The sequence below is a fragment of the Podarcis cretensis genome (assembly GCF_951804945.1).
Source record: "Podarcis cretensis genome assembly, chromosome: 2".
NCBI classification, from domain to species: Eukaryota; Metazoa; Chordata; class Lepidosauria; order Squamata; family Lacertidae; genus Podarcis; species Podarcis cretensis.
Genome location: NC_137171.1, coordinates 69,410,610 through 69,430,610, shown reverse-complemented (window position 1 = coordinate 69,430,610; position 20,001 = coordinate 69,410,610). Strand labels below are relative to the sequence as shown.

Sequence of the window (20,001 nt, the reverse complement as noted above, 5' to 3'; positions counted from 1 at the left end):
CTGGGACATTTCTACACCTACTAAGCTGTCAAGGAAGCTCTGCTCAGACTTTGAACTCTCTCTGCTTTTTTCCTGATCTGGCAATGCTTCCATTGGCCTAGTGTTGAGTACAGACACAAGAAGTCCCATGTAGCAATATATATATATAATTTATTTACATTCATGCCCGCTAAAACCCTGTGCGGGACGCTTATATGTACATAAGGCCAAGTGTAAATACTTGAATGCACTTGAATACAGAATAAAAAACGATCTTTACACAATACGGCATGGGCCCGCCTGGCCCAGCACACGTTCACTGCACGGATTGGACTGCCACGCACACGCACAATTCCCTTTGCATATACACTGGGCAAGGACTAAGGAGGCACAGATCCTGTCATCCAGCACAGCATGGCCCACCTCCCTGGGCTGCCCTTGACCATCTCCTCTCCTTGTCCCCTCGGGGTCCCCAGTGTCAGCACCAACCCCAGGGCAGCCCACTATGACCAAGTCACGGGTATCTCTTGGGCTGGAGCAAAAATATACAGAGATGGCTCTGGAAACAACCTGTCGGATCCCCCCTCCCGGCTCTGCTTCATCACAGCATGGGACGCTCTGGGGGCTGCAGTGGGAGAGGCACGGGCTTCTCAGCTCCAGGACCAAGCTTACCTTTTTGTCCTGGGTCACTCCCCACAAGCACCAAGCCAGCCATCTCCCTTCCCCTTTCTTCCCATGCTGGGGAAGAAGAGGGCCCTGGGTATATGACTAAGCCCAACAGAAGTACATCAGAATCCATTGCCAGCCTACTGCAAAATATGGGGCAAGCCTCCCTCGGCCAGTCCCAGAGCTTCCATGGCAGTGGCAGGGCAGGCATTCAGTAGTTTCCCCCACCACCCCATGGCTACTAGAGACTGAGCCCGGTGTGCTTGCCTTCTAGTTGTATTTGGCACAAGGAACAGAGGGCGTGAGGCTAGGATGCCTCCGACGGAGCACGCAGGCGTATTCAAAGCAGGACAAGTGTGGGAACACTGCCTCCTTCAAGCGGAGATGCCCTCTGCCATCCCCCAGCAAAGGCCTGTGCTGCTCCTACCAAGTGCCTTAGCACTCAGCCTCCGACACCATGAAGAGGGAGCTGTCCTGCTTGCCCACCTCTGCCACAGCAGCCGCCAGCTGGTTGAGGTTCCCGTTGGGGAAGTGACGGGCTTCCCATAAGTTCAACATCATTGCCGTTGGGCTGGGTTTCGAAGCAAAGAAGCTTAGATGGCTGTGGAAAGAGGAGAGGCCATTATTACCCAGGAGAAAGAGCCCCCAAGGCAGCACTTATTCACACATACCTTTTGCCCCATGCTTTCTAGGCACAGGCCTGCTCTATAAAACTCTGTTTGAGCGTTTTTGTTTTGCCCTAGCAAAAACCCCGTTCTTTAATGCTGAATTGGAACAAATGGCAATTTTGGATTTCTGCAGATTGCTGTTTGCTCCAATTCAGCAGTAAAGAGCGGGTTTTCACAGCACAAAAAGAAGTCCAGATGAGCCCCCAGTTTTCCTCTCCTTCCTTGCCCCCACTATGTCACAGGAAAAAACAATGTGACTGCATCTGTTCCTGCTAAAGCAAGATTCATCCACCTGGTAGGGTCTGTGTCAGCTGCAGCTTGTTTCTCCTGGTATGGTGTTTTACCTGTCGAGGTGCAGTTTCTGGGCTAATGCTCTCCAGTCAGCCCCACGGGCCCCTGGTGCATCCAGGCTGCTTATGATCTTCTGGCGGATGAGGAAGGGGATCTTGAAGGCACTGGGGCCCACGAGGGCAGGGGAGCCAGCCTCATTGTCTGGGGGCAGCCAGTCTGAGAACCGTGCATCCTGGGAAAAGGAGAGCAGCTATTAGGACCTATAAGGCGAACAAAGTCTTCATGGTGAGAAGAGGCAATGGAGGAGAGAGTGCCTGTGAAGACAAGGCTGTTTCTGCTTTATATTCTTTCTCAGTTTGATGCTGCTTTAAGTAAGGTGGAGAGGCCTCCCTGACACAATATGATTTTCTCCCAGATATTCCCCAGAAGGGTAATTCTGTCTACTTGACAGGTTTAGCGAAGGAGGATACCTAAAGATCACAAAGAATATCTCCCGCTTGACTGGGAAAGGAGGAGTGAAGGGGAACGAAAAGTTAAAGGGTAGGCTCACTGCTGCAGGGGAAAGGAGGCTTTTGTTGACATAAAGAGCAGCGATGCGCAGGGCCGGCTGTATTTTGCACCGAGAAAAAATGGGATCCGGTGACTTCTACAGATTATGGAAATCGAGCATAATTGATAGTTAGCCACACCTCTGGCTTCTGAGATTCCAGTAATCACTGGCCACACTTTCACAGCCCTAAAGTAACTAAAAAAACCTGCTTTTATGAAAGAAGTTCTTAAGATGTTAAATTTCACACCTCACGCTTCACATGTAGTCTCATAAGCCATGGCAGAGCAATGGGCCCACATGCTTCTTCCTTTCCACTCTCCTCCTCCCATTGCATGTTGGTGTTGATGCACAGATCTTGGAACTGAAGAGTTCCTAATAACGTCTCAAATGGGGAGGTGGACCAGTGTTGGTTTGTTAACCAGGATAATTAAAGCAAGCTCTGACCCTGGTTAATATTCTAGTTAGTATTTATTTATTATGAATACCTGTTACCTGCCCTTCAAAAAAAGTCCCAGGACAGGGTGCAATAAGAATAAAAATGACAACTGTAAACCCCAATTTCAAATGCAGTTCCAGAATCCCCATGCCAAAGCTTGTGTGCAAGGGAAGGAAGGGCGAGAGGGATGGGGACATGCAGAGCCAACACTCCACCTGGCTTCATAAACTATCGTTTGTTGCAAAGCCATGTCCGAACTGGCCCATTCTATGCTTTTTCTGAACATGCACACAATTCCAGCCTGCAATAGTTTTCTATGCTCATGTTAGGATGGAAAGACCTATTGACCCCGCCCTGCCTTGCATTTCCACTTTTGACTCTGTTCCATGGGAATTCTATGAGACAGTCCTCGACACAATAACCGCAAGTGCGCATAACGTATTTAAAACCCGTTCAAAAGCTAGATAGGTTCCCACCCAGAAGGGTACCGCAGAAGTCATTTGGCCAGCCCTCCCATGGCCATGTCCTTGCCCTCACCTTGGCAATGTTGAAGTCAATATTGAAGCTCTGCCCATCACCCTCTACCTGCCAGATCCAGATTTTGCAAGCCAACTGGCAAGTGCTGGTGCTAAGTCGCTCCAACGTGAAGGTGCAGTGCAGGTAAGGCTGCAGACCACTCCAAAGGTGATAGAAGGGAATCTCCTGGAGAGAGAGAGAAGGCTTGGGTTGGGGGTGTATGGATTTCCTCAGTGGTAAGGAATGAGGCTCCTAGGAGCATGATGATCACGCCCATGATGTCAGCAACTGCCAGTAGAATTAGGAACTAGACAAACTATAGAAGCAGACTGATAAATACCTGCCCCCCTCCCACAACTACAGCTAGGGGATGGAGCTTCATAAGAGCTTAGCATCTTTCACATGGGGCATTCCTGGTCTTGAGGATATGGGGCTTTGCACTGAATCCCAGTAAATAAGAGACGAAAAAGGGAGGTGACATAGCACAATGACAGCAGGCTGGAGAAGAGGGCGCCTACTCTGGATACAGAACACGCCTAGCGCCCATGGGCACACTTGCCTGATAGCTGACAAGAAGCTTGCTCTTCCACAGGGAGCTGGGCACATCATGGATGGAGAGGCGCAGGTTGTGGTAACTGTCCTTGAAGTGCAGGATCCGTGGCACGCCAATCAGCTGCCCCCCCATCTGCTTCTCTACTTGTACCACTTCCTGGAATTGCATGGACAAAGCAGGGGCTGAGTGACTAGAACCATCAACACCCATTTCCTGGAGGCGCAGTGTGGAGTTGCAAGGGACTGATCTGGGTTGTTGTGAAAAAATCACTGGTTGGTGGGGAAGGGGAGAGGCCTAGGTGAGGCCAGACACCCTGCAATTATAGAGCAACATACTGGGCATGTGGTCAGTGTCGTTGAAGCGAAACATAGGCTGTACTACTACAGCATTAAGGCTGTTCAACTGTGATTCTTGAGCAAATAATGGGCTATTATGTCTGGAGCAGGTGGGAAATTTGTGGGAAAGAAGCTCAAGGTGTATATGTTTGGGGCATTTCCAGGGCAGCATTTTGGCCTTGTGGGGTAATACCTTGAGTGCATCACGGGTGTCACTGAGGCAATACACGCGGACATCATATTCCAGCCCAGTACAGGTAGTGGGTGCGAAAAGGACCAATTTGAGGCGCTTTGAAGCCGCCATGCTGAGCGATTCCCCCACCAAAGCAAAGCGGCCTAGTTGTTCTGTGAATATGTAGCAAGCCTGGGGTTCCAGCTGGCAGTGGAAGAGTTCCGAGGGCACGGGCTCACCCAGGTGCAGCACATCCTGAGGAAATGGGAAAGGTGGAGGGGTGGGCAGAGAGATAAAAACCACCCTGATCAACAGTTATTGGCACAATGAGCGCAGAAGCAGCACAAGGGAGCCAGTGCAGATTATGGCTTATTTTTAGAAGCATTTCTGTACCGTACAAGGTGGTGTACACTGCAAAAGCATCAATTAAAAAAATTAAATTGCATTTTAAAAGAACAAATAATCATTAAGGTGACCGGCTAATCAAAAATTAAGCAGCTGCAAAGGTCTGTTGGCAAACAAACAGGTGTCAGAAGAAGAAGGCTGACTAATACGCTAGAAGTACAGTGCTTGGGTAGTTCCTTGAATCCAGAGCAGTTTATGAATTCTGAAAAAAAAATAAAGCAAGAATGGCTGGCCAACACACAAGGAGAATGAATCTGTATTGGTGGGGTATCAGCAGGAAACAGCTGGTATACAGGACCAAGGATGCAGTACTGAGCTTGAGAGGGTAGGAGGATTGTTGCTCTTTGGGCACATATAGGAACATTTGCACTACATTCAAGCTGGAATCATAGAATGGTAGAGTTGGAAGGAACCACAAGGGTCATCTAGTCCAACCCCCTGCAATGCAGGAATTGTTTGCCCAAGGTGGGGTTCAAACCCACAACCCTGAGATTGAGAATCTTATGCTCTACTGACTGAGCTATTTTCAGCTAGTCTGAGGGATCCATCACAGCCTCTATTGTAGAACACAAATCAGAATCAAATGTGCCAGGGCTGGGCAGTAAACACTCCATCAGATTCTGCTAATATTGAAAATAGGGCAATGTATATTCTACAATTCTGGGGGGAAATGTAAGATTGTAATACTGGAGGCAGAATCCAGCTTTCATATATATATTACAAAGCATGTTTCTATAACATTTGGATGCAAAGATATGCTTGAGAGTGTATGGCGAAGCCCTGAGAAAGCTACAGGGATAGCTGAATAAGACTTCTGTTGTTTCCCAAGGATGAGACTTCAGCATCACGCATAGTTCCTCCTCTTTCTCAGAAGTAGCAGAAACAGTATAGAGTTTGCAAAGCAAGCAAAAAAAAAACCCTATGAACAATATGACTGATTTGCATAATTTAAACAGGTTTCAGAATTTAGGTTACTTTGGCCCGGAAGGTTGTTTGTTTTGTAAAGCAAAAAGTACAATACAGCCTTGTTTAAAGCCTTTGGGTTGGTTTGCGACTGCCTGAGGCCAAGCACTCACCTCCCACGTGCCCTCACACGACTGCTTCTTGAGGCGGAGACTCCAGGTCTCCGGGTTTGGCTCCACACAGTGGTCCATAGCTAGGATGACAGGTCTGGTGAGCAGCACCCCGGGGGGCCCACAGCTGACAATGGGACTCAGCAGGGTCTGACAGCCAGCCAGGGGCAGCCTCAAAAAAGAGAGAAAACCATGAGTTGGAAAGAGAAGGGGCATACAAAGCCAAGCACAGACGCTTCTGACTATTGCCAGTTTCCCTTGGTTATCATTCCAATGGGCACAGAAAGCAAACAGGATCTGCATTCTCACCACTGGGCGGTGGAAGCAGAGTGGAGAAATTGGGTGGGGTTATAGTCAGCACGTACTACTGGCAATCCAAGCAGAGAATTGGAGCTGGCAGTCTTCAGTAAGTGCATCGGAAATGGATGCTGACATAAGGGAATGGGGAAGGATCATGGCTCAGTAGCACAGCGTCTGTTTGCAGAAAGTCCCAGGTTCAATCCCCGGCATCTCTGGGTAATCCAGGAAGATCCTGGAGAACTGCTGCCCATCAATGTAGTCAGTGCTGAGCTAGATGGGACTCTGAGTGCTGAGCTAGATGTGTGAATTGGCATAAGGCTCGTGGGAAAAGTGGAAATGCCTCAGTTATGGCAGACAGCTGTTATTGGAGCTATCTGCAAAGTGGGAACTCCAAAAATGTTTCTGAGAATATATCCACGATGAATAAGTTGCATTAGGTATCCTTCTTTGGAAGGGAGCAGGGACAGGGCGGGGGCAGGAATTGTACAAGTGTGCAGCAGTCAAGTTCCTTAGAGGATGACTAGCCAGAGGGTGATGCTCCATTGAACAGCCTGGCAAGGTCCTTTCTGGCTGGCAGATCTCACCCGCTTAGCTAACATGACTTATCCTTCATACTCCAGGCCAGGTTGCTTTAGATGTCCTAATCAAATTTCCCACCTCAATCCTCAACCAGCACCAAAGGGATTCTTGACACTAAATGTGCCATGACAGAAGCATGCTTTCTCCATTTGCTGTTGATGCAGCTGTGAGCAGAGGGATGCGGGCAAGAGTGGGCTGTCAAGGGCCAGCACAAAAACATTAAATCAGAAACATGCTCGGTAGCATTTTAGGATGTAGTTAAGATTGCGACAGAGAAATCTGCCTAGAAATGGTGGGTGATCTCTGTTGATTATATAGTTCAATCTTACGAGCATGACGTGGGAAGCGCTAGACTGGTATTACTAGAGCTTTGATGTAAAATGCCCATGGTTGGGGTGCTGCTGGCCCTGTAGCCTCTGTACATGTAGAACAAGTAGACGAGTCCTATTGCCTATTTCCAATCAGTTTTGTTTCCTTCAGGCAAGTGTGTGGTAAGTCTTCTGGTAAGAGATTGAAATGCCGAATGGGATAATCTGGAGTTGTGGATCTTGAAGGGATAGAATTTTCCACTGAGAATTTTCCAGCAAGAGGAGTAATGTGTATGTCAAGACTTTGTTTCCTTCCTGGATGCTGTAGCTGACCTTCCACAGTGACATTCAATTCATGCTGCTCCCTCCACCTCATGAGTGGAGGCAAATTTCTGCAGCCCATCTGCATGACAAGGTCTACAGGGATGCAGTTGTCCAAGAATTCCCTGTGGATTCTACAGGTACCTGTAGGAGAGCCCTTATGTGCCACAGGTGATGGGTGGGCATACGGGGCAGGCATACAGTGGACTGGAGTCAAATTGGTATATGAGAAATTAGGGGTCCCACTGACCACTAATGGGGTAGTTGAAGGATTTCAAGGGTAAGAGGGATACCTCACATCTTCCTGCTTGTGCAGCGTCAGGTAGATTTCATAGATCTTTCCTCGCGGGATGGCATCAGGTGGGATAAGCAAGCTGACACCTAAAGGACACAGACATTATTGCTCAAGGGGATGCAATATACAGTGTCCATGGATGGCCCAAGACATTTCTGCACCTTGGACAAACCCCAAAATGATGTCCCGCTCCCCAACAGAGAAGAAGATGTGAGGGAAGAGCCAGCTCCAGGAACAAGGGGGGAAGATCAACATCAAGATCTGCTGCCCCTGTGAATCCTGACACCAGGGGCAGTCGCCTCGTGGGTGGACTAGCCCTTGTCAGACCTTCCTATGGGTCCAGGCTTGAAAGAAACATTCCATGTTCTCTTGGGCAAGCTGACCCTTGGGCATCAATAAGGGGCCGCTCAGTATCGGGACAATTTCCCCGTAAAGTGGGGAAATGGTATATGCAGTTTCTATCTGGAATTTATCCACAAAATAATCACTTATCGTATTCCTATACAGGCCAAACAGGAAGCCTCTGTCTCTTGCATGTGTGTGCTTGAATGCTGGTCCAGAAGGGAACTACGAGCATCATAAAGCATCTACACTTTTCCCTACCTAGCTCAGCCTCCCAAATCCCCAGCCTTCCTTCTCTTCCCATCTCACCTGTGTTGGGGATCATTAAACGTCCACCCAGGAAGTTGAAGGTTCCATAAGCCATGTTGGCACCACCCCTGGGCAAGGAGCGGAAGAAGCTCTGGGTGGAGAACCGAGAGACAAAGTCCACAGGGTCCGCACTGGGTGAGCTGTGGTGCAGGGTGTGGCGCCCACTGCCCAGGGGGCTCAGCAGGTGCCCATTGCCAATCTGGAACTTGCTGGGTCCATCCTGGCGTGGACATAGTGAGCCCTGGTAGGTCATGGTGGTGGTGCTCAGGTCAGGCTGGATAGTAAGCAAGTGGGAGTTATCTGCAAAGAAGGAGAGACATTTATGTTAATAACCCAACAAACTGGGTCGGTCAAAATACATGTGCTGTTTGAACGTATTGAAAGCTCTTCTCTATGCAGAATGGAAAAGAGAGTTCATTCTTAGCACAATATACAGACCTATATTGCTTACAGATGCAAATGCAGATATTTTCAGTCACCTCAGGTAGATAGCAGCCTAATCACATAACATCATCTCATCAGACAATGTTGCACAAAATACATTAAGCAGCAGGGGTAACAGACTGCTGCAATGACCCGAGAAACAAAGATCCCTGTTCAAACCATCACTTTTTGTATTAATAAGGTTATGCATTTTATTTCCCAGAGACAGCTTCCTAAAGATGCAGTACAGTCTCCCTTGCAGAGCCCAGGAGTCTGGGCTAATTCACACAACCCATCCGGGCAGGATATCCAAATGCAGAATGACTAAGGGAGCTGGCCGCATGACACAGTTGTCATTTTAACACCCCACCACTTGTCAGGGTGCAAAGAGGTGAGCCTCAAAGGCCAAAGGTCGCATCATGAGGTGATGAGAAAGTTAAGTGGCTGATGGAATGATGGTAGGAAACTTATTCCGCCCACACCTAGATGCTCATAAATGACCCAGTCCACAAGTATGTGAAGCTATTGTTTAAAACAGACCAGTCCTTGCTCTTTGTGCCTGCCTCTCTCCTCCCTAGGCTGCCTTGCAGTAGAAATAAACCAGAGCACTGGCTTAGTCTTACATGCAAATTAACAGTTGTGGTTTGTTTCCCTCCCAGCAAACCACAAACAGTAAGCTAAGAAAAAACATTGGTTACTGCTCATGGTTTGTTTGGAGAAAAACAAAACCACAAGTGCTGGTTTGCATGCAATATGAGGCCAGGGATCTGGTTTCTTTCAGCTCCTAAGCAGCACATGAAAGGAAGGGGGCAAGCAGGAAGAGCAGCACACTCTAGCACTCTGCTCATTCATGATCAGCCATTTTAGACCATGGCTCTGTGTTCAAAATAAACCATGGTCTGTTTTAGGGCCTAAAACCTTTGGGCCATGGCTTTGCCAACCAGGCTAGTGGGTCTTTGTAAACTGGTTCCAAAATGACAGAAATTGAGTGGTTAGGATGAAAGATGTGCTTATCCACAAGTGTGATTTTACTATACAACTACCTATGATGGCCATTAGATTTTACTGACTTCCTCTACATTACATAATAGGTTCCCTACATGTTTAACTTCCTGGGGGTGTGACAGTCACTGTGACAAGATGTGCCAGCAAGGTCTTGCATCTTCCATTCCAGCAACTACTTTTCCTCTAGAAGTTCATGTTTCTTGATTAGTGGGGAACCAACTTTAATTAACTAGTTCAGAAATACTTGAAGAATGCCTGGCAGATGAGCTGGGGGTGGGATGATTAGAAAACCCTTCTTGTACAGGCTCCTGTTCTGACCAGTGCTAGGCTGCCCTTACTGGTTGGTGTCCTGTAGCCCAGTGAGGGCTGGCAGGAAGCATTAAGGCCTTGTAACTGGAAAGGGTAATTTAGCAGGTTCTCACAAAATATGCAGATGGCCTGTTTCTAACCCTCTGGTGTTGCATCTTTCTTTGGCAAAGGCAATGCTTAGTAGTGTTGAGATGCGTGGCTAGAGGTGAGTTTCTGGCTATAATTACGGTATTTTGTAAGAGATTTTTGGTGTGTTTATTGGGTCTGTGGTTTTTCCTACGTAGTCCTCTGCAGATATCCTCTGCTTACGCTGCCTACTGTAGGAAGCCTTCAGGTGTTTAAACAGTTTTAGTCTTCTGTTATCAGAAATTTTCCCATTTGCTCACTTGACTTGAATTGAATCATAGAGTTGGGATGGACCCTGAGGATCATATATAGTCGAACCCCCTGCAATGAAGGAATATGCAGTTGTCTCTTATGGGGACAGAACCTGCAGTCTTGGTGTTATTAACACCATGCTCTAACCAGCTGAGCATATTCTGAGCTTATTCCAGAAAGCCATTTTTTAAACAACGAAACTCTTTAAACCACTGTTTTTAGTTGTCACCAGGTTCCATTGTGCTTTTAAGATCTGTGGTTTTTGTTCAACGTAGCACTACAATGAATGTTCTCTCAGTCAAATTATTTTGTGTGTGTGCGTGCGACGAAACATTCTCCCCCTCCCTCTAAATCTGGGGTTTCCCCCAACCCTCTGGAATAAATTTGAGAATGGTGCAGATGGAATAGAGGGATGGGAAATCCCCTTGAGCTAGTATGTGAAGTTTGTTGAATACTACCATTTCGTATTTATTTTTTTGCAGTACTTGTAACAGCAGGAAGGAGAAACAGAGTAGGGGAGGAAACCCAAAGAGCACATTAAGAGTTGGCACAGTAGTCACGGGACTCTTAAAATGGCGGGCACCATCCTATTTTGCTACAAGACACACTGCGGCTGTATCTTACCTAACCGTTCTGCAGTCGTAGAAGAGACAAACACCGTATCCACATCGAGACCTGGCAGCTGACTGTGGCTCCAGGAAGGCTGCTTGCACTCAATGCAAAGGACTCCAAAAATCCCCGGGATGCCCCATAATTGGTGTGATGCTCACCTGCTTTGGTTGGCTTGATGCTGACCGGCTGGAAGCCAGCAGTGAGAATAGAAGAATCAGCCACGTCAGAATCCAGCCCTTCCTTCTTGCGGCAGTAGACAAGGGTTACCACTAGGAGCAGCAGCACCAGGCAGACTGCGACAGCAATCAGGCCCACATACAGAGCCACATCCTCAGAGCCATTCGTTCCTAAAAGGAGAAGCAGAAGAACAGAGAGGTGTGCAATTCTGAGCCAGCTGTTGCCCTGTATAAAATAATGCCATCTCCTTCTGGAGAAGGAGCACACTGCTCATCTGCATGGTGTGCAATTATCTATGGAAGTCCGCCAATGTCTCTAGGGAAGGAAGAGACACTGGATGAAATGTCATTGGCCTTCTTGCAATGAGGGTCATCAAGGAATTAATAACCAAAACCTGTGATCCCTTAAAAAAAACACCCCAACCCCTGCCCTTTCCCTGTCCTTCAGTGCAAAGGCACATTTCCAACCTCCTCCTTTTTGCACTGGGTATTGAACTCACAGCCTTCTTTGAGTCCCCGTCTAACAAATGATGCAAAATCCATATTGGAGAGGAATGGGTGGAAAGCATGAGAGATTCCTTTGGGAATCAGGGTCTGAATTAGGCGGGGTAGTGGTGGCAGGATAAGATTCTCAACCCAATTTTAGATAAATGCAAGATGACATTCAAAACAAGCAGCGTATTTTATGAGCATCTGTTGTGGTTCCCTTTTATAATAACTACAGCCATGTTATCAGCATGCTATCAAAGAAAAGGGCTGCTTTGGGGAACAGTGGGTGCTGAGGCACAGGCAAAGCTGGCTGAATGGTGAACCCAGGACTGAAACAGAAAAGGGGTCTCGTAAGTGTGAGATTGTGCCTGGGACACAAGCCCATTTAATTGTTCATAAGAACAATAACCCTGTCTGTCGAACCAGTGTGTTATCTAAAAATCTTTATGTTTATAGAAATAATAATTCAGAAGGGGATCTGAAATGTGGTGTACGGGAGGACTAGACGCAGCCTTCCACAAAGGGTGCTTCTGCAGGAAAAGTTTTGTGGCAGAGGTTGGTTTGGGCAAGGTTAGTAAGGCTGCAGCCTGGGTTGAAAGGAGCCCTTCTGCTCCTGTCTCATAATTTCTAAGTAAAGGCAGACAGTCTTTAATTGGGAGAATTGGGATCTTGCTTATGATCTCTGAAGGTTGAGTAAGTAGAAACCTTCAAAGCTCCATGGCCAAAATCCCAGCTGTGCAAGAGAGTGTGAGTGTGTGTTGTCCTTTGTATGAAGCCTCTGTACAGAAGAAGGCAGGTTGGTGGGGGTTGAAGGGGGAAGGGGGAATGCAGGCCGGGTGTGGGTGTGTGAGGGAGAACAAACAAGGCTTCTGTGTTAATGGAAGCAAGCATTAGTCTGGTTTATGAGGCAACATATGTACAGGGAATTGTATGTAAGGGAGGAAGAATGAACAAATGAACCAGGTTTGTGTGTGTGTGTGTGTGTGTGTGTGTGTGTGTGTGTGTTGTGAACCAGCACTTTGCCCTGCTGTCCCTCTGAATCCCTCACGCACCTCCTCCCCACCCCCACTGCCAGCTGGGTCAAACCGTCAGCCTGAGTCCCCCTGGGGAGGGCAGGGGGCCATTGCTTCATTTCAGCTGTGAGAATGCTTAATTTGATGTAAAAGGAAGAAAAAACCCCTAGGAGGCCTAACAAGCTAGAACAGTTAATGAGCCAGGATGGGGCCTGTCACTCACTCTTCCACCCTGGCAGGGCCAGCGCAGAGCTCTCCTGCCTTGGGGTGGGGGTGGCACACAGCCTGCTTGCTGGGCCAGTGCGCACCAGTTGTGATCTTTCAGGAGAGAGCTCTGGGGCCTCCTCATTAAGGGACGGAGCCTGTGGTGGGACGCATGGGCCAGGGGGTGCCGCTGACAAGGTGGGTTTCTGCCTTCTAGCCTGTGGCTATGAGGCAACGCTAAACCAGGCAGCAGAGATTCCATCTGTGCTGGGCAGACGGCTGCTAGTTCCTACGTGGACAGATAGGCAGACCAGAACTGACAGGCCTCAATGCCCTTACATCTCAATCAGCCTGCAACGGAAGGTCGCTCAAAAAAAGCTATGCAACAGGAGGCAGCACCAGTTGCCTATGTCCACAGCCACCCTGGAGAGGCACACCTGTGCCAGAAGATGCTCATCAAATTCATGCCACCACCTGCACCTCTCCCCTCCATCTCCACCCACAGCATGAGTCTTATATTTCCCCAAAAGCAGCAGGAACTCACCATGAGTGCATAACTCGCTGGTGCAGTTGCGGGTCTCCAGTTCAGGCCCCTGGCACTCGTCCCCACCATTCCGGGGCGCCGGATCCGAGCATTCACGGCTTCGCCAGTGTGTACAGTCTGCACCACACACTGACCACATGCTCCAGGTTGACCAACCGCCAGGCACTGCCAGACAGGAGGAGGCAGTACAGCGGCTTAGGGACCAAAATCCCAAATCTCAAATGGTTTCTCATTCTCAGCATAAATTCTACCTCCCCACCCCTCCAAGCCCAAGCAGATATCTCACTAGCCAGATGCTTGCAGCAGCTTGGTGGGTCGAGAGGACGCTGTTGGGCGATGTCAGCTACAGAGAGGAGGGACCAGGCTGAAGTAGCTCAGGGCTGACCCATTACTGGCCACCGCAGAAGCCACTCCTAATGGGACAAGGGGGCCCCTCCCATACTTGTAACATGCCTTGGAAGGGGCTCAGAGATGGGAAGGGACAAACACAGACACATGGATGGGTTGGGGAAGACAGGTAGAGCAAAGAGGGGAAGGCGAGGCAAAGGCCAGCTGCTCTCTTGGGACCAGTAGCTTAAACAGAGCTGAAGGCACTGAAAAAACAAGTACCAGGAACATGCAGCACCATTCTGGGCTTGAGGTCACTTTGGGGAAAGGAAGTGGCAACCAAACAGTGGTGGGATAGTGCATAGGCAAAGCTGTGTGAGCAGCGAACTCTGGGCTGAAACAGAAAAAGGGGCGCTTGGAGTGGACTGAGAGTGGGAGATGTGTGTGGCTCAGCCTGCTCTGGGCTTCATATGTGTTAGATTTTGAGTCTTTCCCCGCTGCTGTGGGTGGTGGGGCGGGGGCCAAGGGTGCAAGTGAGTACAGCAAAACAGAGCCGCTGGAGCAGGTGCGCAGCAGTGACAGGGCAGTACCTGGGCACAGGGTGGCGCAAGAACTTTTCTGCACATTCTGGCCCTCACAGAAGGCCCCCCCGTTGAGTGGTGTTGGGTTGGTGCAGCTCCGGCTCCGCTTCTGCCAGCCCCGTCCACAGCTGGTGCTGCAGGCTGACCAGTCCGTCCACGTCGACCAGCCGCCATTCACTGGGGGGAAGGGACAGCATCAGCTAGAGCTCCCAACGACAGTGCGCCCTGGGAGGGCCAGTCGTTGGCAGCAGGGAGGGAGGTGGGGTTCTCTGTCTGGGCCCAGAGAAGGAGCCAAGCGCTTCCAGGGTTCTCCTGGGGCAAAACGGCCGGCTCTGGGGTGCCAGCTTCCCTCTTGCTTTTGGTATGTGTGTACAGCTTGGGGAGAATACACAGGAAAACATGGGGGGATGCAGGAGGAGTCACAAGCAGAGGGGCGGACACTTGGAGGAGGGGGTGGGGTGGGGGGTCATGCCGCTTTCTCCTGTGAGATTCTGCAGGAGCATCGCTTTCTCGACATCGCGTTGACACAGCCTGGCTCCCCCGTCCACCCCCTCTCTCCCTCCAGGATGGGTTTTTCCTCCATTTTGAGGTGCATGTACTTAGCAAAGTCCCCTCTTCATCACACCCCAAAACAGTTGGGCCAGCCCAAGAAACAGTGCTGCCCAAAGGGAAGGACAAGCTGACCTCCACACAATTCTTCCCGTTTCCTTTTACGAAAGCTGGCTGGCTCCGGCAGTTCAAATCTCCCTTCAGTGCTGGCAGTGGGCTAGCATCTCCCACCCCGTCTGAGGGCAGCAAGTGATCTTACAGGCACACCCAGCTTTGTTCCCTAACACCAGGCTGCCACTCCCCACCTCTGCACCAGCATCTGCCACCTGAGATGGCTCCCTCACTCTGCCTAATGGTAGAGCCGGCCCTGTCACTGCTTCATCTTCCCCTTTGAGCTACAACCAAGCCTCCAAAGAAACCAGATTCCTGCCCTTGCCCCCAACCCTGAAGACTTATGGAGAGACCTGCTGGTCGCCCATTGGTCCCCTTTTCCTGAGGACCACCCATCCCATCGCCTGGTGGGGCCCTACCATAGACAGTGACAGCAGCAGGGGAACTGCGGCGACGGGCCACAATGTTTTTGGCCACGCAGGTATAGTTGCCTGTGTCCGCCAGGCGGGCCTGTTTCACCACCAGGCTGTGCTCCAGCGTGATGTAGAAGTTGGGGTCCAGTGCTGGGTCCACGAGGTCTTCGTTGTGCAGCCACTCAACCTTGGGGGACACAAGCCACACATAGGGCAGGAGGATTGGGTCAGGCCGCATAGCCTTTAAGGACACTGCGACTGCAACGTGTCTCAGAAGAAAACACATTCTGGCACTGACCTAGTGAGGGACAGAGATTGACAGGCCACTCAGCACCAGGGCAGCCCAGGGAGGCTCCGAAATGTGCGTTAATGAGCTCTGCAGAGAGACAGGCCGACGTCAATCAAGTGGCTGCAATGAGGGTGAGGGCGAATGGGCTACAACGAACCCAACCTAGATCGTCTGCAGGAACTGCAGGGTGGCAAAGCCAACGCTGGGGAGATGCGGGTTCCAACGTTGGGTGGTCCCCATGAAGTGGTTTGGTTTGGTTTTGTGCTACTGGTGGGCTTCCTCAACCGTTCTCCCCAATGGCCCCCTCAGTACTGCCCAGGATTAAGCATGCAGGGCCAGTACTCACTTCAGCTGGTGGGATCCCCTCTGGAGGGCGGCAAGGCAGCACAATTCCCTGCTCAATGGAGACCTCTTTGGCCAGGGGCTCCTGCTCAAAATTCTTTCGCAGATCTAGAAAGAAGAGAGGCTTAGAGCAGTGTCAAGATGACATCGAAGACCCCCCAGGTCATACTAGGCCACAGCCTTGTCTGCTCCCTGCCAACATGAGCAGCCAATTGATCGTAGTCGATTCAGACATGAAAGAACAGGCTCTGATTTTCAGCTGTAGGTGGGGGGAATGACAATGAGGCACTAGGAGAGGGAAGATGGGTGGTTTGAAGTCCTAGAGGGGTCCCCTGAGCAGACAGGAGGGTAAGCAGGGCGCCACTCACAAGCAATGCGCACATAGGCCTTTTGACTCTTGGTGGTGCCAGACGTGCTCCAGGCGACACACTGGCACCAGTACTCTTCCAAGCCAAAGATCTTCTCCACCTGTTGCCGCGAGATGTCAATCCGCACTTCCATGAGGGGCAGGCCTGCCAAAACACCAGGGGGCAAAGAGGCAAGGGTGGAAAGCAGGGAAGGGGAGAGAGATCAGTGGGTGGAAGAGCGCTACATGAATGGGTGTCACAATTCTGTGGAAGTGCAGTAAGTGTGCAGAATGCTGCTGTGTTCAGTTTCCAGAGAACCTCAAGTATCATGAGAAAAATGGGGGGGGGGACCCCAAACATGTCTCTGGCTCTGATTGTTGCAAATATATGCTCAGAAGCATGTGAGAAATCTCTAAAAAACTTCAAAATGTAATAGTGAAATCTCAGGAGAACACAGCAGCCAAAGAAGCACAAAAGCTATGCTAACAGTATAAATATGAGACCTCCTAACTCCAGGTCAGCAGTGGGACAGGAGCTGAGCGTCGGCCCTGCAGCCATCAAAACAAGACTCCTCTGCTGCCCTTTGATGCCCCACCCCTCCAGCACTCACCCGTGGTTTTGTTCATGCTGCGCTGTATGATGTGGTCGCCCTGATGCACCCACTCGCCATTGCACTTGAAGTAGATCTGAGTGGCAGGCGTGGCCTTGCAGGCCAGTGTCACTGGTTTGTTCTTGACAATGTAAACATCCTCCGGTTCCAGCAGGAAGTGAGGGAGCAGGTCTGAGGAAGAGCCAGGCACAGGGATGGGCACTGTGGCACTCTGCTGGGCACCTGGGCAGAGAGGAGAGGGGCTAGAAACTGGCACACTAGCAACCACAACATTCACAGAGGCCATGAAGAGTCAGGTTTCCACCATGGGCCTTGCGTAGGTGGATTTCATGCCAAACCTCAAGAGTACATGCAAAACGCCTTTGCTCTGCTGGCCACCAAACCCCGCAGTCCTCTAAGATCAAACTTCTTCAGTTAAAGGGCACGGCTTCAACTCTCCTTCACTGTAATCAGAGCAGCAGCAGCTCTTTGGGGATCTCGGCTAATTACACAGTTAATTGGTCTGTAACATTAATGAAAGCAACTGCAGCAAGAGCTCTCAGCCATGCTGCTGTCCCCACAGCCAACTCAGATGGCCATGTTCTCAGTCCTGCTGCATCCAACCAAACACCACTGGGGGTAAGGGCCAACAGAAAGCCCCCCGAGGTACTTCCTCTTTATTAAGTATGCTCCGGCAAGTGTCAAAAACTCACCATAATTTGACATTTACCAGTAACTCTTTTAAGATTTTAGGAGGCTGGTGGGAGATGTCAGAAAATTTCAGAGGAGTAAGTTAAGAGCATTACAATGCCACATGATACATCATCCCATGCTTGTGTATTAACAGGGATAATCAGAGGCGATAGTTCTAGATACTGCCTTCAACAGGAATGCACACTTACAGATGGTGCGGTAGTCGGCAGCTGCCTTATACGGAGTCTGACCACTGGGTCATCTAGTTCAAAACTGCCTGCACTCTCCCACCCCTAGGTAGAGATGCCCGCGACTGAACCCACAGCCTTCTGCCTGTGAAGCAGATGCTCATTGAATGTGTGTAGGTTTGTTTTACTTCCTGACTGTTCACAATATGGAATAACTTTTGGTTATGCCTGATGCTACTAACAATTGTGATACTTGCCTGTGTGTACTTTCCCAAGCAAAATACTGGCAATGCCCTTTGGCTTTAACCTACAATCACACACCCCCATCCCATCTCATTGCTTTGTTAATAATGTTCCTGGATGAACTTGGGGTTCCTTCTTCAAACTTAAGTCTAAAGATACCCTTTTAGCTTCTTACTGGGACAAGTGGGCAGCCTGCGATGTATGGATAGGAACAGTGCTCAGGTTTAAATTCCCTCCTTTATGCCTTAAATTCAGCTTCCTACACCTGAGGAACAGGAAGCCCAATCAGATGATCGGCTCAGATAAAACCAGCTATTAGATGTAACTCACATTGCTCCAGATATGGAGAGCTAGAACCCTCCGCCTTCTGTCTCACTAGAGTCAACCCACATATCCTCCAATATGTGTTAGGTAAAAATCTTCGCAATGTTTGCACTGCTTCCCATTTGTCACTGGCCTGTGTTGAGCTGGGATAGCACAAATGAGGTTAAAGCGATGCAATTTTGCAGTAAAATAGCACGTTGCTGGCTGTCCTGGGAATGGGGTGGGCTAGATGCTGATAACACTTTTTTTATAAAAAAAGAATACATAAATGCTAACATAGAGATTACAATCCACTTCAGTGTGGGGGTCAGCACACAGTTTGTCTGACACTTAAGGATTCTGGAATCTTTCACTTCAAAATGTCAATTGCCCTATCATCTAAAATGTATATGCAAATGCTTAAAGCGCCACATTTTCTTCTGCTTCGCCCACGTGCCTGGACGCTACAATTCCAGAATTTCTGAAGCACAAGTGTATGCTGAGGACGGTTTCAGACTCATTCACAAAACAAAAAAGCCAGTAGTGCTCACCAGCAAAACACATACATGGGGAGAATGTGCTGGCAACTAGCAGACACAAGGAGGAAATGCCAATAGATACACTTGCCTATGATATACACAACCAACTTACTCCCCGCCCAGCCTGCCCCACCTCATCCGCCACTGTGCCCTCATCCCTGGACCCTAATGCGAGGCCCTGGTTCTTCTCCCTGTCCTTCCTATTTGCTGAGACGTGTGTCACGGTGTCCCCCCCCCAACCTCCCCCCATGACAGGCGTCTACAGCTGGGGCTGCTGACAGCAGGCTTTCCCCCCTCCCGCCCTCGTCCCCGCCGCCTCCACCGGGGCTAATCCATCACGGCCGGAAATGCCGCACGGCGCGCGCCCAGTGAACCTGCGCCGATCCCTCATGTCTGCATTTAACTGCTAATGAAAAAGAAATGTAGTGTGACCAATAAGGGACATAGCTCACTTCTCCGGGGGCCTCGTCTCGTCATGCCACGCTGAGCTGATCCCGCTCCCTCCCCTCCGCCTCCCAGCCGCGCTTTCGCCGGGCCTCCAGGCGCCTCTCTCCGCAAGGGCAGCGCCACCGCAGGCAACCCCGAGGCCTCCAGCTCCGACCCCGCGGCCCGTGCGGGGAGGCCGGCAAAGGCCTGCTCGCCGAGGCAAACCGGCCGCGGCAAAAGGGAGGCCCCGCGCTGCTCCTTTGGCGGGAGCAGGATTGCGGCGAGCCTGAGCAAAACACGCGGGGACTTCGCGTGGCCGCTTCTCTAGCCGCAACACGCGCGCCCCTTTCGGACAGGCCTCCTTCCTCGCAGCGGGCGCTTCTGCTCGCCTGCCCCGCCGCTCCCTTCTGCATCCCTTTTCAGCAGCCCCCTCGGAAGCTCTGCCATTGTTGCTGCTGCTGCTGCTCCCTTCCTCCTCAGCAGGAAGGGCCGGTTTAGCGCAGCGCAGGCTCCTGCACCTCTCAGGGTTGCGCGCAACAAGAGGGGATTTTCACTCCTGCAGCATTACAATGATGAGATAAGCTGCAGCCGCCCAAGTGCCGTCTTGTACTGTACAACACCACCACCGAAGACGGGCACTGGAGTGTCCTGTCCTCCTCGGCACCTGACTGCTCCCCTTACTCATCTTCCCGGCCCACCTGTTGCTGTACATTTAAAGCACACCCAGTGCACATTTACAGCACCTGACTTCCCCCAAAGAAGCCTAAGGACGGTAGTTTCCCTCCTCACCGAGCTACCGTGCTAAGCCAC

At 50.3% G+C, this 20,001-nt stretch overlaps 1 protein-coding gene across 3 annotated transcripts in view; it reads right to left on the bottom strand.

Annotated features, from left to right (window-relative positions):
* Nucleotides 1-130: 130 nt before the first annotated feature.
* Nucleotides 131-20,001, bottom strand: part of UNC5A (unc-5 netrin receptor A) — an 86,008-nt gene continuing 66,137 nt past the window's right edge. The window contains exons 1-16 of one of the 3 annotated variants that reach the window (XM_079967122.1): nt 19,218-19,801; nt 16,821-17,042; nt 16,232-16,375; nt 15,868-15,971; nt 15,239-15,419; nt 14,169-14,336; nt 13,252-13,416; nt 10,984-11,172; nt 8,099-8,398; nt 7,446-7,533; nt 5,648-5,816; nt 4,188-4,421; nt 3,666-3,815; nt 3,128-3,292; nt 1,658-1,836; nt 131-1,246 (exon numbers count right to left, since the gene is read on the bottom strand). In XM_079967122.1, coding sequence (XP_079823248.1) covers nt 1,081-1,246; nt 1,658-1,836; nt 3,128-3,292; nt 3,666-3,815; nt 4,188-4,421; nt 5,648-5,816; nt 7,446-7,533; nt 8,099-8,398; nt 10,984-11,172; nt 13,252-13,416; nt 14,169-14,336; nt 15,239-15,419; nt 15,868-15,971; nt 16,232-16,375; nt 16,821-17,042; nt 19,218-19,242 — 2,649 coding nt within the window. In that variant the 5' untranslated portion in view covers nt 19,243-19,801 and the 3' untranslated portion in view covers nt 131-1,080. Of the gene's footprint in view, nt 1,247-1,657; nt 1,837-3,127; nt 3,293-3,665; nt 3,816-4,187; nt 4,422-5,647; nt 5,817-7,445; nt 7,534-8,098; nt 8,399-10,983; nt 11,173-13,251; nt 13,417-14,168; nt 14,337-15,238; nt 15,420-15,867; nt 15,972-16,231; nt 16,376-16,820; nt 17,043-19,217; nt 19,802-20,001 lie in introns of those variants that run through there. The other 2 variants (XM_079967121.1, XM_079967123.1) reach the window with 2 other exon arrangements.